Below are 17,415 nucleotides of genomic sequence, written 5' to 3' on the forward strand. Positions count from 1 at the left end.
CAGAGGAAGAGAAAACCCTCCCCAGGGCTGCAAACGACGGAAACCCCGTGCGAGGCATGGCGCCACCTTTGGTTCGGGCAGGAACCGCGGCCGAGGCCGGGCGGCCTGCACTCTTCAGAGGAAGATTCAGGGGAAGGAGTGCCCGGAGGCGGGCAGCAGCCTCCCGGATTTGGGAGAGCAGGGGGACGCCCGGGCCGCAGCAGGCCAAAAACACGTCCCTCGGGAGACAAAGACTGCTTCCCTGGCGAGGGGCCACCCGACGCCAGTGGACCCCACGAGAGCACCTTGACCGCGACATCGCCCCTTTAAGGGGCTTGAGGCCAGGATTGGCTGCGCGGTGGAGGTGGGGCGGTGAGCGGCGACGTCACGGCCCCGCCCCCTTACTATATAGTGAGGCGGCGGCGATAGCGACGACGGCGGCCGAGTGCGAGCTTGGAGTGCGAGCGGGAGCGAGCGGCTGGTGTTGGGCGAGGCGCCTGCGCGGTGTAGGGCCCCTGAGCCCGAGTCGCTGAGACAGCCGGGACGGACATGCGCGGGAGGGCGCCGTGGGGCAGCCGCGGCTCTGCTGGGGTAAGGGGCCTATGGGCCCGGGGCGGGAAGGGCGGCGCCGCGCCCCTCGGGACTCCGGGAGGCTCCCGACGCGGGGCGGGTCCCTGGGCGCGAAGAGGGTCTCCCGGCGCGGAGTCTCCCGGGACGGAGGGAGGGGCCGGCCCGGCGCTCTGGAGACGCGCGGCTCCAGGAGCGGCGAGCTGGGGTCCTGCGGCCGCGGGTTGGCGGCGGCCTCGGGCTCTTTCCTCCTCTTTCCCGGGGCTGCGCGAGTCTGGTCCACACCGCGCGCCCGCAGACTGGGTCGGAGAGCTGCTGGGGGCCGGGATCGGCGCGGGTTCTGACCCACGGTCCCACTGCTTGGTCTCGGCGACGACAGTCATCCCCAGTCGGTGTTCTTAATTCATCCGAGCAGCCCTGTGCCCTTCTCCTCCCAGGAACGCGATTCTTTGCTAGAACGTCCTAAATGCTGTCTCAAAAGGGAAAGAACTGCAGAATTGTGTTCGAAACGTGAACGCTTATTAGATATTTCGCCTCTGTGCCTGTGTGCATTTATATGTATATCGTAGTCTTGTACAAATTAGATGACTCTTTCATCAGGATTAGTACCGTATTGGTACGCAAAGTCTTTATTAGGATTTCGTCATTGCTTGAAAGAAACCAGTCTCTTACCTGATAAAAAAATATGAATAGATTGTTAGTCATAAACTTAAGTGCAGTCAGAATAGAGACTGTAGCTTTAAAAGAGATGTGTTGGTGACTTTAGGTACACCTGCAACACAGGTAGGGCAAGACTGGTTTCTAGGCAACTGTCAGGGGTGAAGAAAGGTGAGGTTAAAATGCTTTTTTCCCCCCTTCTCTTCTGGAGAACAAGTGTTCTGCAAAATTGCAAGCTTTTATAAATCTGTTAAGAATGCAGTGAGAAAGCATTTGTTGAGAAGACTGAGGCATCTGATTAAGTTCACCATACCTTGTCTTGCTTTCTTTTTTTAAACTGCATTTCTGGTTTTTTGTTTTTCCTTTTTCTTTTCTTTTTTAAACCTCACTGGAATTATGTAGTTGTAAGTGGAGTTTTTCTTAAAGGCATTTTGATACCCATTTCAGGAAATGACCAAGTTTTGTTAAGACCAAAATGAAAGAAATCAGGTCCTTGTTAACAGGCTGACAGTGATTGGTTATCAGTATGTTATCAATCAATCAGGCCCCTTTGCAGATATTAGCAAATTTGAAGAGAACCACAAATTGGTTATAGCATGGAGTTCATTGCCTTCACTTCAAGCACAGAGGTTTCCTTTTCATCTGTGTGTTCTTGTGGACACTCACTGGGACTAACAATGTATAACCCCACAGATACTAGATTGTAAACTCCTTAAGGGCAGGAACCCTGCCTTGCACAGCTTCTGTCTTAGGCAGCTTTGCACGTTAGTTGATGATTGATAATTTCCGGAAAGCATGTTTTACATTTTAAAATTCAGCAGGGTTGCACCAGTCACTGATAAAGCTCAGAAAGCAAATCTGCTTTTTTCGAATGGCTGTTATGAAATGTCTGAATTATTCGTATTTTTGACAGATAGGGAGAACCAGCATTGTGATGCACTGGGTTTCCTACTTTAAGTTCACAGTGGACGCTAGTCGCTCGGTTCTGTGAGATTTAATTACAGTGTACACCTGAGTTTTTGTGTGGAAAGAGCTCTTAACTGCCGCTCCTCGGAAGCCAAACCAGATAGTACTTCCCTTCTGCTGGTAGTAATGGTAGCTTTTAAAAGCAAGTCACCCAAATTACAGGTGCAATCTAACATGCTGGAAACTGACCTGAATTTCTGCATACCATCAGGTTTCTTTAGAAAGATGAGCAGAGGAGGGGAAAGGTGGTGCCAAGGGTAATTCCAGGAATTTGAATGTCACCGTCTCCCTCTAGCAGAGGCACAGCTCTTTTCTTGATCTAAATACAGTTGAATCGGTACAGCAGCATCAGGATTCCTGGAGCATCCTTTGGTGCTGCTGTTTGGTCATGCATTTTAAAAGCTGATGGATAATTTCGTTTTAGAGAAACGAAATCTCGTTGTGGCATTCTGGCATTATCCGCACAGCATAAACACATGCTTTTTAAAGATAGATAAAATTGGTAAGTTTCGAGGGTTCTGAACCTAAGTGACTAGCTTCATACAGCAATTATTTTAAGGTAAGGAAGAGTTAGCATGGGATTCAGATTTCAGAAGAGAGAATAAAAGAATTCTGCCATTTGGAGTCACTGCTACTTGAATCCAGTCCCTGTACCATCAAATTGGGCAATATTACCAAAAGGCTGTTGAATGTATCTTTTAAATACGGGGCTGTGGCTACATGAGTTAGCCCTTTTCAACTCCAGAGTGCCATGATTCCACAAAACATTACAGTCTAACAGAAGACACAGTAGGAAGATAAGGATGGGAAGATACCATCCAAGAGCGCTTGTTAAATAAAGGTCCCCCCAGAATATGAAACTCGACGAGTCACAGGTTGTCTTTTGAAGATACTGTTCCCCTCTGCATGAAATGCTCTCCTCCTGAGTCTTCTCACGGCTGCCTTTTCTTCATCCTTTAGATTCACATTTGAAAAATCACGCAAGAGAAGCCTGCCTTCACTGCCTGCGTGAATAGGTCCTCATCCCTCCTTGTCCTCTTATTGTTCCCCATTTGATCCCTTGGCAGTGACCACAATCTGAAACTGCATGCCTGCCTGTTACCTCTCTCCTCGCTAGACTGGGCCTTCCTCAGGCAGCACCATGTCCCTTTCAATGAGTGTCGTATCTAGTCAAAAAGAGTAAGCATCTGGTAGCTGTTTGTGAAAATATCAGTGAAACCGTGCCCTCTTAAGAAACCATGAGCTAAACACAGGAGCTGAGTTCAGTCTTGCTCTGCCCAGTGGACCAGTGCTCGGGTCCTGTTCTGTGTATCAGTCTCCCCACCTGTAACCAAGAGGAGGAGAAACGTGGCTGTCGCCTACAAAGCAGACACTCTAGAAAGGAGAGGTGAGGAAAGTGTAGCTAGGAAGATCCTGGACCGTGCTGATCCTTAGCAGATAGGAGGATGCTTCACCTCACTTCACCCCCTCCTCTGCAAAATGGAGATCATGATCCCTGCCTCTTCTTACAGGGATGTTGTGGGGATCAAGTGGGATGACATGTTAGAAAGTGTTTTTTCATTTGTGGAACACTTTCCAAATACAAGACATTCTATCATTATATTCTGGTTCTTAGAGTAGAGCCTGATTATAAGACTCTATTGTAATAATGCCTCACAGAGATCCAGGCTGGGAGTAGATTCAAAGGAGGCTCTCTGGGTATATGTTGTGACCCCTTTTTATGGGTGAAAACAGACCTGCATTATTATCAAACGGATTATATCAAGCGGAGCATCCCTGTGTCACTAAAGGTCGAGGGTCTCAAAGAACTGTTTGAGGTGGTCACAGAATAGATCAATACCTTAATCCCCTCTCTCCTTTTAGAGGATAGATAGGACAGAACTGCAAGTAATAACTCTTACTGGAGATCTGAGGGACTGGAGCTTAAATAGGAACTTTGATACACTAAAGGTAACCCAAGAAAAACTGTTACCAGTCAACAGAGCCCCAGGACAGTCTGTCTGAGCCCCCCCAAAGACTTGGGCTCCACAGTGGCTCAGATCATCCATCCGTCGGCGAGGTGTGTGGGAGAACCTGGCTCAAGCCTGGAGCCTAGGTCCCTCAGCTCTGTGCCTCCAGTTCCTTGTCTGTAAATGAGGGTAATCACAGGCACCCAGCTCCCAGGGCTGTGGATTAAATTAGGTAATACACATGAAGCACTTAGAACAATGCCCGTCAGATAAGCATCCAGGGAACTAGTGATTATGCTTGCTGAGTTTCTGTTCTCTGTAACAATCCCAGGTTACCCACTGGGTGACTTAAACGCTCGTTAAATAAATTTGAAGTTTGAAAGACACGCTTCCCATCATTAGACTATTGTGCTCATCCTCATTAAGATTTGAATAGAAATCCTGTATCTCCTACAATTGGAAACCTACCATGCACGTGTCTGAAAGGAATATTTTTCCCTCCAGTGTGTATGTGTTCTGCTGATGCTAGTGGTGCTCTGTAGGGAAGGGACAAAGGACAGAAGCATCTGTTCTTGCCGCGGGGTGTTTCTGCTGTGTCACCGGGGCCGTGTGGGAGACGGCGCGAGTCCAGAGGCTGGCAGTGACCATGGAGTTGAATAAATAGGTTTTCCATTGGCTTGCCATTTCTTAAAATACTTAGCTAGAAAATATAATGAATTATTCCTGAACTTAGGTCATCCAGCTTTGACTGTGACAGAGTGAAGGTGAAATATTCTCCTGGTCGCATTGGTTTTTACCACCTGCCAATGAGCTATTATGTACCAGGCCTGGAGCTGCATGAGGAGGAAATATGTCCATTCCCACTGGGCCACTCATTTCTTCACAGAAACCACGGAGTTTCATTCCATGTTGTTAACTTTGTTCAACACCCTTGTAAGTCATCTGGGCATTCAGGGTGAAGCTGTTGATGCTTCCACAGAGCGGCCCCTACCTTGCGGCCCCCTCTCTTCCTCTGCCCTCCGCCCCTCGGCAGATCACACCTGTTAAAATCCGAGCAACACCCTGAATTAAAGCCAGTGATTTTTGAAGAGCCTTCTGCTTTCAGTGAATCAACTCAGACCACACAACACCATAGCAGTTGTGAACACGGAATGTGTTAGGTGAGGAGCAAATCAGTAGGTTTTCTCATATTCCTAATAAAAGTGAAAACCCTCTAGAACAGCCAGACTGAACGTTCAGTGCAGATCGCTCGGCCATTAGTGCTGTAGACACTGATCACAGGAAAAATAGTGAGGTTTGGTTTGGTTTTCTTTTTTTTACTTTGCCAAAGGTGACTGTTTTAGACATTTTCAGAATGAAAGATGAGTTGGTTTCTTTGAGGGGTTGGGGGGTATCTAAAATCCTGGTATTTGTCACAGTCTGAAGTCTGTTTCTTTTTTCTCAAATTTTGGCTCTAAATATAGTTACCTGATAGCTCCCTGGATATGGAAATTGTTAGGGAGGTAATTGTTAAATGCAGCTGAGGAGACCATTTATCACCCTGAATAAACAGAAATCAGGTTCTTAAACCAGATTGAAAGAAGGAAATTACATCACACTTTTAAATAAGGAAGCACTGAGTAGAACTGGATGAGTCGTGTGACAAAAATGTGCCCCTCCCCCTCTCGTGGATTGCTTCTGAGATTTATTAATGAGATCTGTGGCCAGGTAAGCATATCTAGGTTACTGTCTTAAGGTAGCCTGGTTTTTTAAATAACAGTATCAAAGAGGTTATCCTCAAACAAAAAGCATGTGATTTCACCTATTTAATAAAGAATGTGGAATGTGCTTTTGGGTGTACCCCCCCCCTTTTTTTTTTTTAAGGAAAATGAGCTTAAATTTAGCAGCAAAAACACAGTAGGTGCCTTATAATCCAGAAGAGAAGGTGACATTGTGTCTGTTGTTAGGAAGCCCCTACCTGATTGCTTTAAGCAAGCATGTAGTAACAGCTGCTAGTTTGGAAAGTTACAGTGTTAACCATTTAAGCTTCTAATCTTTTTACTGCTGCTGCTAAGTCACTTCAGTGGGATCCCATAGACGGCAGCCCACCAGGCTCCCCCGTCCCTGGGATTCTCCAGGCAAGAACACTGGAGTGGGTTGCCATTTCCTTCTCCAAATCTTTTTACTACCTAGTCTCAAAACCATCTGCTTTGGGCTTTGGAAATGAATTTAGTGAGCATTCCTTGCCGGCTCCATGTCCCTAGACTTGTATTATAATTGACCAGTGTCACCAAATGTTTATCCCTTACAAATCTGTGCTTTTTCCCTTCTTCACTGATATATATTATAAATTACATGAGTCTTTCATGTAATTACTTTTTTAAAAAAAATGAGGTGAATGTTTTCTCAGAGTCCACTTAATAAGCACGTGTTAGAGATGAATGAGGCCAGGATCTGTTGAAGGAGGGGAGGCGGAGAGTCCTGTTGTAGAAAATCAGCATGATAGGAGGGGACTAGGGCACAGCACAGAATAATCAGGCCCTGGAGACACTTCTCTGGCTTTTCTGGAGAAAGCAGGTTCACGGAGAAGATAGCATGAGAACCGCCCTAAAGGATATGTTGATTTCTAACAGCAGTTTGGGGAAAGGAGAAGCAAGAGCTTGAAAAAGGTTGGACTGGGGCCTTGTTCCGGAGGCCTTCAATGGCAGGCTGAGCGGCATGTATGGAGAAGCCTTTGAAGGTCTTTGAGCAGCGGAAGATCTAAGCTGGAGCTTAGGTTAGGTCAGGGACAGAGATCCAGCGTGTAGGGTGGATTGGGGATCTTCATAGCCGAGGCAGATTAGGACAGAAGGAAGATAGATTTGAGAAAAACAGCATAGAAATGAGCTCTGGCCCTTGGTGATTCAACGCACGTCTGCTGTGGCTCAGGATAAAAATGGTGCCTTTGGGAGACGTGTGATCTGCTTAGACCGTGAACTAGTTTGGGGAGGGAGTGTGGCAAGAGGGGTTTGGTTTGTGGAGTTCCAGATGCCAGGGGACCATCCAAGTGGAAAGGTAATCACCAGACAATAGGACATACAAAGTGGAGGCTTGAGCCAGGGCTGGACCTGGGATTCAGGAGCTGTGATGTGGGGTTGAAGCCCTCTACGGGGATCAGAACTCAAGGCGGCGCTAACCCTAACCCTAACCCTAACCCAGGTTGTTAGGACAGAAAGTAAAGGGGCAATCTCAAGAAACAGATGGTTTTAGGGTTGTCCTTTGTTTTTCCTTGAATTAAAAAAAAAAAACAAATCAAGTGATGTTAATAGGAAAAAGGAGTTCATACCTGCCATTGGTATTGAACAGCATTTTCGACCCTAAAAGGCTAAAGATTAGTCCACATATTTCAGAGGAGCTTCCATACCCAAGATTATGGAGACCCTGGTCAGTGTGCTAGGCTGCCCAGATGCCCATCAGGTTTCGTGTTTCTGCATTTCATCACCCAGTGCCATCTTGGACTTGTAGATCCTGGTTTTCCCCAGGACAGGGGAGGGGGTATCTTTTGCAGTTGTTTTCCTAATGAATCTTAAGGCAGAGCTCGTTTTACACATGTAAGGGGACAAAATTCACAACACAACAGTATCAGCTTCAGTTTCCTTGAGCTCTGCACACATTTCTTTTAACTCAGGGTTGACCAATGGATGGATCCACCACCCCTACTCCAAGGAGTACATATATTGAATGCTTCTAGAGTTTTTTAAGAGGCATAAAAGAATTCCAGGTGGTTCCGCCCCACACCCACAGTTTATTGCCTGGGGAACACCCTGTAGAAGTTGGCTTCTGGACCCCGAGCAGGCTGCCCTCCTGGGAGTCCACCGAGGGGGGAGTTATTCTCCAGAAGGAGAGAGAGAGAGCAGTGACACTGCGGCGGAGCTCCCCGTGCGAGCCAGTGGGAGGTTTGGACAGTTTCATAACACAGCCCATTCACAATTCCCCATTGAAATGTAGAGGCAGGTCACCTTCGATGAATGCACAAAGACGCTATTGTGGTCACAGCGAGCTGCCTTAGTGAACACAATTCTTTTTATACTAAAAAAAAAAATTTTTTTTCCCTTTAAGAAAGCTAACAAGTAGGTGATAGAAACAATGACCGAAAAATAACTTTTTCTAGAACATATACAGAATGTTAAGGGACCATTGACGACGGAGGGCCAGGATTCCGAGGCCATTTCAGCAGAGGCGATGGTTACACAATCACTCTGTTGAAAGCGAAGATTTAGATGGCATTAGGAGTCTGACACACAGTAATTACTGGTAGTTCTTGTTGGCCTGCAGACAGGTGGGGGCTGGGCCTCCACAGTCCCCCGCAGCACTTTCCTGTAATCTGGATGGGCGATCTTCAAACGTGTGCTTTCAAACCACTTAAATACCATATTCTCCTTCCTCTCTGGCCTTTCATTTTTCTATCACCACAGATACACTCCCTGTTGTCCTGCCAGCGCTTGTAGATCTCTTAGGAAGAGCACTCTAAACCACCGGGCAGGGTCAGAGAAGAAGTGTCTAGCAAATCTTTTTCTAAAGCTTGTCTTTAAAATTTTTTTCTTAGAGCTTAAACTGAATTCAAAGGAAGTAAAAACACATTTCGCTGTGTTCCTAATCTAAAAACCAACCCTCAAAAACAACAGAAAAGACCTCCCCTAAATAACTTAGATTTCTGAAATGATGGGTTCCCCCCTGCTTCTTTATCTTTAGAGACTGATGAAAGATAAAGTTTGACTATTAGAAATAATATTTTAAACCTATTAAGTCTCTGCCTGGTATATTCAAACAGCTGACTTTGGGAGAGTAAAAAAGCTGAGAAGTGGTAATTGGGCCCCCGGTCCTTTGTCACTGAAACAGTACCTTCTCTACATTCCTTTTTACGAAAAAAAAAAAAAAAAAAGAATATTTGCAGAGTGTTTTTCTAGACCCTTAACTTAAAAACAGCTCTGTGCCTTACATATTGTATACATTCAGTTGATACTGACAATACTAATAGTTTGATGGCGTTGTACAAATATACATTCAACAAACGTCTCCTTACCCAGCACCTGCTCCTGTTCAGGTGGTGATAATTAATGACTGGGACACAGCTTCTTTCCTGAGCTCGCAGTCTCGTAGGGGGTGACAGATCGGTCCCTAAAACAGAACCCTGACCGTGTGCCGCCTCCCTCTGCTCCGCACACCCATCTCTCGCACTCATGTCAGCCACAGCCCTCAGCGCAGCACCCAGCTCTCTCGGTTTGTGCAAACACAGTTGCCGAGTGGATGAGAACGGGTCATAAAGTGTATGTACACATCACAGAAGGGGTCACTGTGACGCAGAGGGCCGACAGGGTATGTTCTCAACTTGTTCTAAGCGGATATGAGTATCTGAAGAGGGGGCAGAGACGGGTGCTAATCATGAGTACACCTTGCTAACGGATACAGGAAACTAAAGAGAGGCAGTGGGGACTGAGGGGAGAGGGGAGGGTTGGAGGGCTCTGAAGAGAGGGGCGGCTGGATTAGGAGAAATTGCACTGACTTGGCCTCTGTCACCCATGCCTCACAGCGAGGCGGCACATAAATTACCAGGCACTCCACCGAGGAGAATGCAGAGAATGCAGACCGCAGTTTGCCTTCAAAAGGGAGGAGGATGCTGTCCAGGCCTCTGCCCGAAGCCGGTCATCCTGCAGAACTTGATTTTTTTTTACAGAACAGGAGTGAGTGTCCTCTGTGCGTGAGGACGTCTCGATTCCTACACAAGTAGTGTCTGGAGAATTTGTCTTCCCGGGGCCCATCTCCACCCCCCCGCCACCACCCCCCACCCCTGAAATACAGAATCTAAATAAGTGCTGGGCTTGTGGGGTCATCAAGTGACAGCTGTAGACCCTCTGCTTCATCAGAGCGTTGGGTCTTAGTGAACAGTGGTGCTGCCATATTGAACACAGTAATTCCTGAAATGACTTTCTTAACTTGGGACAGGGTGGGGTGCAGGGAGTAAGGAATGAGCTCCACGCTCAGCACAACCACACGGGCAGGTCGGTCTACTAGGAGGCTGGAGAGACGTCTGTGTGAGGCCTCTCTGTGTGCACTTGTCTGCCCCCCACGCCCAACCCCAAGGTCTGCCCTGGCCTGAGACAGACTGTTTCTCATTGGCTGAAAACACCTCAAATCTTAGTATTTATTGCATGCATGCTAAGTTGCTTCAGTCATATCCGACTCTCTGCAACCCTGTGGACTGTAGCTGCCAGGCTCCTCAGTCCATGGGATTCTTGAGGCAAGAATACTGGAGTGGGTTGCCATTGCCTCCTCCAGGGCATCTTCCCAACCCAGGGATGGAATCCACATCCCTTAATACCTCCTGCATTGGCAAGGAGGTTCTTTACCACTAGTGCCATCTGGGAAGCCTGTATTTAACACCACCACCCCTACCCCCAAAAAAGACTTTTAGTGTCGGTATTTAAGTAACCTCATGAAAAGTAAGAACTCAGTAGTGTTACGACGTGCTGCGGTCCCTGGGGTTGCAGAGAGTCGGAACCAACTTGGTAACTGAACAGCAGCAACAGCAAATGTAAACCTGACTGGGGGGAAGTCTGTAACTGGATGTTTCTGTTCCGCAGGCCCTGGAATTCTCTCCCCTCAAGTTCCTCGTGTTTGGGGATTGTTTACCCTGCTCTTAACCTCCTCTGTACCCAACCCTCCCCCCCACCAGGGAATGAAAGCCACCGGTTGACCGTACGCATCCCTGGGCATCACAAGTCTGAAGACGTCCCAGAATAAGGCACAATGTCCATGGCAGGAGTGGCTGCTCAGGAGATCAGAGTCCCGTTAAAAACTGGGTTTCTGCACGATGGCCAAACCTTGGGAAGCTTGAAGGCCTGCTGGGGTGGCCGCAGCGAGTTTGAGAAGTAAGTGCAGGATGTGGGGTTGCCAGAGCCCCCAAGCGGGTAACATTGGAGCGAGAGAGGGGACGTGGTTGCTACTTGTTTGTGACCCAGATGTCCGTCCTTCCCTTTCAGCGGCTTTTTAAACATCGACCCAATAACCATGGCCTACAGTCTGAACTCGCGGGCGCAGGAGCAGCTAACCTCCATCGGTACGTATCCAGAGCGTCCTGAGAACCCAGGTGCCCTCGGCATAGGGAGAGGAAGCTAGCAGCCCCGAGGGAGCCTGTGCCCCAGTGCTGTTTTCTAAATGAGGAAGTGACCGAGGCCATTTCCGACAGGAGTCTGACCCCTAGTGGCAGCAGATCCTGAAGTAAGCGTGTTCTTGTCAGGCTCTCGGTGGCTCAGCCGGAGTCACTGGGTCTCTGTGTGGAGGCGTGAAGCCACCCCAGCCAGGAGACACACTGAACTCTCCAGAACCTCGGACATGAGCTCTCTTCTTCCTTACTAGCTTCGAACACCTGTTTGAAGGTAACAGAATAGTACAGATACTGACAGAAACTTAGACAAATGTGTGTATCATCAGCCCTTCTAGATTTTTGCCAAGGGCTGCCTGTCACGTCGCGGGTGAGTCTCCCGGCTCTGGGTACCGCAATGGGCCAGGTGAGGCCTCGTCTTATCTCAGGCCTGCCCTGCGTGTCCTGGGTGGCCTGTCTTGCAAATGGCCAGGTTGGTGTGGCCTGGCTCCCCAAATTACATGCTGTTCACCTTCCGTGGACTTCGCACATGTCACAGAACCTGTCTGGGGCGTGTGGGCGTGCGCCGTGCACACGGCCAAGACGATGGAAGAGATAATTTGTTCTTTGAACCAGATCAGGTGCGTTCCCCGCCTCCGGCCCTTGATTACACCCGCAGCAGTTGCCTGGGTGTGCTCAGCGTTCCATCAGCTGGTGTTTCACCACGAGTGACCCAGCCGAAGGCGACAGGAATCCAGGCTGCTGGGGTGGGGTCCAATTCCCTCCATGGGGAGAGCACAGACCATCCTCCATAACCTCTCGTTTCCTTCCAGGGCGCACCTCCAGATCCACCCCGATGAGCAGCAGCCACTGTGCAGAGCACGGCCCCCCTCCAAAGTCCCGCCTGCCTCCCCTCATCATCCCCCCAAGTGAAGGCTGGGGGCAGCAGGAGCAGGACCGGGTGGCATGTGGACTGAAGAAGCTGGCGGTGAACGGGGTCTGTGCCGCCACACCCCCGCTAACCCCTGTCAAGAGTCCCCTGTCCCTCTTCTCCAGCTCAGCGCCCTGCGAGCGGGGCTCCCGGCCCCTGCCGCCACTGCCCATCTCCGAGGACCTCACCCTGGACGAGACAGACTGCGAGGTCGAGTTCCTCACCAGCTCGGACACGGACTTCCTTCTGGAAGACTGCGGGCTCTCCGACTTCAGAGCCGACGGCCCCGGCAGGCGCAGCTTCCGAGGGTGCGGACAGATCAACTATGCATATTTTGACACCCCAACCGTCTCCGCCGTGGATCTCAGCCAGGAACCCGACCAGGCTGCCGGGGCACCGAGTGCCAACCCCCCTCCACCCCAGGCCCACCGGAGACTGAGGAGGTCTCACTCAGGCCCCGCGGGGTCCTTCAACAAGCCGGCCATCAGGATCTCCAGCTCCGTGCACAGGGCTTCTCCCAATTCCGACGACGACAAGCCTGAAGTTCCCCCTCGGGTCCCCATCCCTCCCCGGCCGGCCAAGCCAGACTACAGAAGGTGGTCGGCCGAGGTCACCTCCAGTACGTATAGCGATGAGGACAGGCCCCCCAAAGTCCCACCGAGAGAGCCCTTGTCCCGGAGCAACTCGCGCACCCCAAGCCCCAAAAGCCTCCCATCTTACCTCAACGGGGTCATGCCCCCCACGCAGAGCTTTGCCCCCGACCCCAAGTACGTGAGCAGCAAAGCCCTGCAGAGACAGCACAGCGAGGGGGCTGCCGGCAAGGCACCCTGCATCCTGCCCATCATTGAAAATGGGAAGAAGGTGAGCTCCACACACTACTACCTGCTCCCTGAGAGGCCACCCTACCTGGACAGATTCGAAAAATTTTTTAGGGAAGCAGAAGAAACACACGGGAACACCCCTGTCCACCCCCTCCTGGCCAATGGCAGTATCTCTTCAGCCCCAGACAAGCTGGACCTAAAGCCACGAGTGGACCCGGGAGGCCATGTGAAGCGCAAACATTTCTCCTACGTGGTTTCTCCTTAGACCCTGGAGTCCCGGCTCAGCAGAGGTGCCATGGAAGCGAGTGGTTCTCTCGCAGTTCCCCAGACCTGTCAAGGTTCCCTGGGAAAGTGGTCCAGATCACAGGATCAGAGAGTCGAACTCTCCGTCTGAACGGGAAGAGCTTAGAGAGTCGGGAGGTGCTGAGGTGCTGAGCATCCCTGACCGTGTGAGCGTCAGAGAAAAGTCTGCTCAAGCCTGTCATTTAAAGATGCGCTGCAGGGAGGAAGGACAAGGGACACGCGTCTGTGTGCACGCTGCACGCCTGCATCTGCACTTGTGGTAAAACCATAGATTCCAGTTGCAAGTTAACCCAGTGGTTCCTGTCTTAGAGTAATATATATTTAGAACAAGAAAAACTCAAGCTGGAGGATGGCTCCTGAGAGACTGAACATTGAGCAAATGGGAGAGAATACAGTATTGTTTAGCTCAGAATCATAAAATATTATATATATATATATATTATTATTATTTTTGCATAATAAGGTTGAAGATTGCCAGCTCTGAGGCCTCTTCTGTTTTGTTTCATTTATTTTTGCAAGCAGTTTTTCCATGGAGGGCAGGCCGTACATTCTTTCCATGACTTCACCTGCCTGCTTTAAGTCGTCCTGAGACCTGAATCCTGTAGGTCTTGCTGGAGGGATGGCAGCAGCTTTGGTACCGTATTCTCACCTGTCTGGGTCTCATATGAACAATGGGAAGGTAACAGAATAAGTCACTTTTCCTTACCATTCCTTCTCTGTTCCACCCCCAGGAAACACAGGACACATGGGGAAAAGCAAACTCTTGGCCAGTGTTGAGGATGTCAGTTGAGGCAATGAAACAGTCAGCTGTTGGGTTGAGAGTATCTGTGTGGAGATGTGTGTTGTGGGTTTCTTTTTTTTTTTTTTCCCTCCCCTATTTTAGTTGCATATGAATAAACAAATACAACACAAGCTGGCCTTGTGTTGCTGGTTCCTCTTCAGTATTTCCTGGGGATTATTTGCTTTCTAAGTAAAACCCTTCTGACCAACAGCCCAGTATGTCTTAAGACCGGAGGTCATGTCACCTACTTTGGAAGCTCTCACAGCAGGCTGCTCCGCTCGGATCTGGTGAGACACAGAGCTTGTGTTGCACTTCCACGTGCTTCGCTGTATTTATCTTGTGTAGAGCAGCACAGAAGAGATGGTGCTCATTAACAGAAGTACCTTACTACAATGTTCTCCACATTAAACAAGCTGTTTACAGTTTAAACTGCTGAGTGATGTTATTTGAGCTATTTAAAGCTTATATTTTAGTATGAACTAAATGAAGGTTAAAACATGCTTTAGAAAAAGGCACTGATTTCTGCATTTATGTGTACAGTATTGGACAAAGGATTTTATTCATTTTTGTTGCATTATTTTGAATATTGTCTTTTCATTTTAATAAAGTTATAATACTTATTTATGACACCGTTAATAATGTTTCTTGCCTACACTCTTATACAATTTTGTGTCTCGGGTAGTATGACAACTTGACCATTTTTAAGCACAAAGGAAGATGTTTTACAGTCTAATGTACACTTGAAATTTACCATCATTCCCTAAAATGAGAAATAATTTGAGCAATTTAGATTTAAGTAGTATACAGACAATGGCAAAAGTGAGCTGTTTGTATTTACCTGCAACAATTTAAAGGGTCCTTTGAATTGATGCTGGTATGTTGCCATGGAAACAGTTTCCATGTGGGAAGGGATGTCCCCATCAAGTGGACTGTACCAGGAAGGAACCAGCTCTGACGTGGACGTGACATGTCTCATCTTGGGCTTGAGGACTAGGTCTGGATTGCCCTGGGTCCTTTGGAAGGCCCTGTTTTTTGCTTGACCTGAGGCCCCCAAAGAAAGTACAGCCTGCCCTGGTCTCTCAGAGTCACAGTTTTGGGAAGCAGGAGGATACAGGGATGCTGTTGGGGAGGGCACCCTCCCGTCCAGTGTCACTCGCCTAGTTTCCTTTGCTCTCCTCTGCCCTCAAGCTTCCCACATGACAGCAAAGCTGCCGTGACATTGACTGCATCCTCGTCTGTACTGGGTTTCTGCCAGTGTCAAGAGTGAGGATTCAACACACACAATCTGGGCTGAAAGTCCAGCGCGGGCTCTTTCTAATGACCTGTTGGGCGATTCTTCAAAATCTGTATGTCGGTTTTCTCACTGGTAAAGTTAATAGGGGGGCAGGGGTGATGCCTATGGGAATTACCTTTGACAATTACATGTAAACCAGTAACTAAATGTAAACACAGTGAGGGCCTGGTCTGTGAGTTGATTTTGTGATTCTCTGTTGCTCACCCTAAGCCCACAAGTTGGACATTATTTCTGGCATTTAACAGATGAAGAAATGGACTTGAGTTCATTTATCAGACATTCGTTGAGTAACTACATGCTTGGAACACACACCCAGGAATTTGAAGCAGTACATAATGACCATTTGTGATAAACCCTAGGAAGGCATGAACGGTGGTGGTGACAGGATAACAAAACACCCCCTCCCCTTGCTGCATCTCCCAAGGGGATAGGGTCTGAAGGGGTGGAATCTGAGCTGAAGGAAGCAGAGTGAACAGGGAGGGACAGGAGAGGAGACACTGAGGCCAGAGGAGAGCTGGGTGTTTTCCAGAAGCCAGAAGTTATACAGTGAGATGGACAATGGGAAAGGGTGGTCGGTACCACCCAGAGGTCCAAGCGGAGGAGGGATGCGGTGGGATGTGTTTTCAAAAGGCCAGTTGTATGGAGAATAGATTGGAAACAAGGAAACTTCAGGACAGGCTGTCAGAATTGAGATCCGAGCGTCAGACGGTGGGAAAGAAAAAAATTGGCTTTGAAGATAATACTTCAAGGTAGAAACAGAAGGCTGGGGACCTTAGGTGGGAGACAGTCCCAGGTATGTGGCTTGGGCTGCCATAAGTATCCCCCAGCTTTCTGCAAGCCTTTTCTTTGTATAGTGGTCAAGTTGTTTAGTCACCAAATCATGTCTGACTCTTGCAATCCCATGGACTGAAGCCCACAAGGCTCCTCTGTCCATGGGATTCTCCAAGCAAGAATACTGGAGTGGGTAGCCATTTCTTTCTCCAGGGAATCTTCCCAACCCAGGGATGGAGGGCATGTCTCCTTCATTGGCAGGCAGATTCTTTACTGCTAAGCCACATGGGAAGTCCGTTGTGGTCAAGACAATCTTTAATTCATTGTGTATTTGCTTCACTCTTCACCTTTGAGTTTTCCTTGATTTTGAAAGAATGTTATCTTTTTTTTTTTTTTTGGTCGGGGGCAGGCTGCGTTGGGTCTTCATAGTGGTGTGCAGACTTCATTAGTTGCAGCCCACAGGCTCAGTTGCTCTGGGACATGTGGGATCTTAGTTCCCTGACCAGGGATCGAGCCTGTGTCCCTACATTAGAAGGTGGATTCTTAACCACCGGACTGCCAGGGAAGTCCTGCAAAAATATTATCTTTTCCTCTTTCTTCTTGGCCATTGCCACTAGCAACCAGAACGTTATCCATTTGCCAACTCAGTCCTCGTCCGGCACACAGAGCAGAAGGAATGCTAAGCACTTCCCTGGCCTAGGACAGCCCTGGGCCTGCTCTCTTAGTGTTGATAAGGCCATTATGTCGAGGAAACGGCCACTCTTAGCAGCCACTGAATGCACTGTTGAGGTCTCTTCCCATACCCAGTAACAAAGCTCTGGCTTTAAGTCAGGAAATGCAGGCGCCTCTCAGCTTCCCACAGTCTCTGTTCCCCATCCATGGGAGACCATGGCAGAGCAGGACCCAGCCCTATAAAAATAGAAGGAATTTATTATTAGGGATTGTTTCATGGTAGAAAACAGAAGCTAAGTTCAAGAGGACTCTTTTGTAAGTCAACTCCAAATCTGAATTATATTAAATTCAAAGTCTCTCTAGGCTGCAACAATCAAATATACATTGCCAATCTCACAAAGTTCCACATTCTAATGAAGTTTAACCTGGTTTATATGTTGCTTATTTCTCCTTAGGTCTCAAGGGCTGTCTTAACTATGTCATGAAAAGATTAAGAGGATGTTTCTTCAATGCTAGGGCCCTGAGTTAAAACAGTAAAGTTGTAGATTTTTCTAGAGCAGTTCATAGGAAAGAGAACTACATCCACCCACTGGTTCAAGAATCAAAATGTTTATTATGCTGTTCT

At 48.4% G+C, this 17,415-nt stretch overlaps 1 protein-coding gene across 2 annotated transcripts; it reads left to right on the forward strand.

Annotated features, from left to right (window-relative positions):
• Positions 1 to 414: 414 nt before the first annotated feature.
• ERRFI1 (ERBB receptor feedback inhibitor 1) lies at positions 415 to 14,680 on the forward strand. Of its 2 annotated transcripts, XM_061382851.1 has the most exons (4): positions 415 to 570; positions 10,810 to 11,005; positions 11,117 to 11,193; positions 12,051 to 14,680. In XM_061382851.1, exons 2-4 carry the CDS (start codon positions 10,884 to 10,886, stop codon positions 13,232 to 13,234), a joined length of 1,383 nt encoding a protein of 460 aa, XP_061238835.1. In that variant the 5' UTR covers positions 415 to 570; positions 10,810 to 10,883; the 3' UTR covers positions 13,235 to 14,680. The 2 variants fall into 2 exon arrangements, with proteins under 2 accessions (XP_061238835.1, XP_061238836.1); XM_061382852.1 differs by lacking the exons at positions 415 to 570; positions 10,810 to 11,005; positions 11,117 to 11,193 and adding an exon at positions 11,200 to 11,512.
• The last annotated feature ends 2,735 nt before the right edge of the window (positions 14,681 to 17,415 follow it).

Source organism: Bos javanicus, chromosome 16, assembly GCF_032452875.1.
Source record: "Bos javanicus breed banteng chromosome 16, ARS-OSU_banteng_1.0, whole genome shotgun sequence".
Lineage (NCBI taxonomy): Eukaryota > Metazoa > Chordata > Mammalia > Artiodactyla > Bovidae > Bos > Bos javanicus.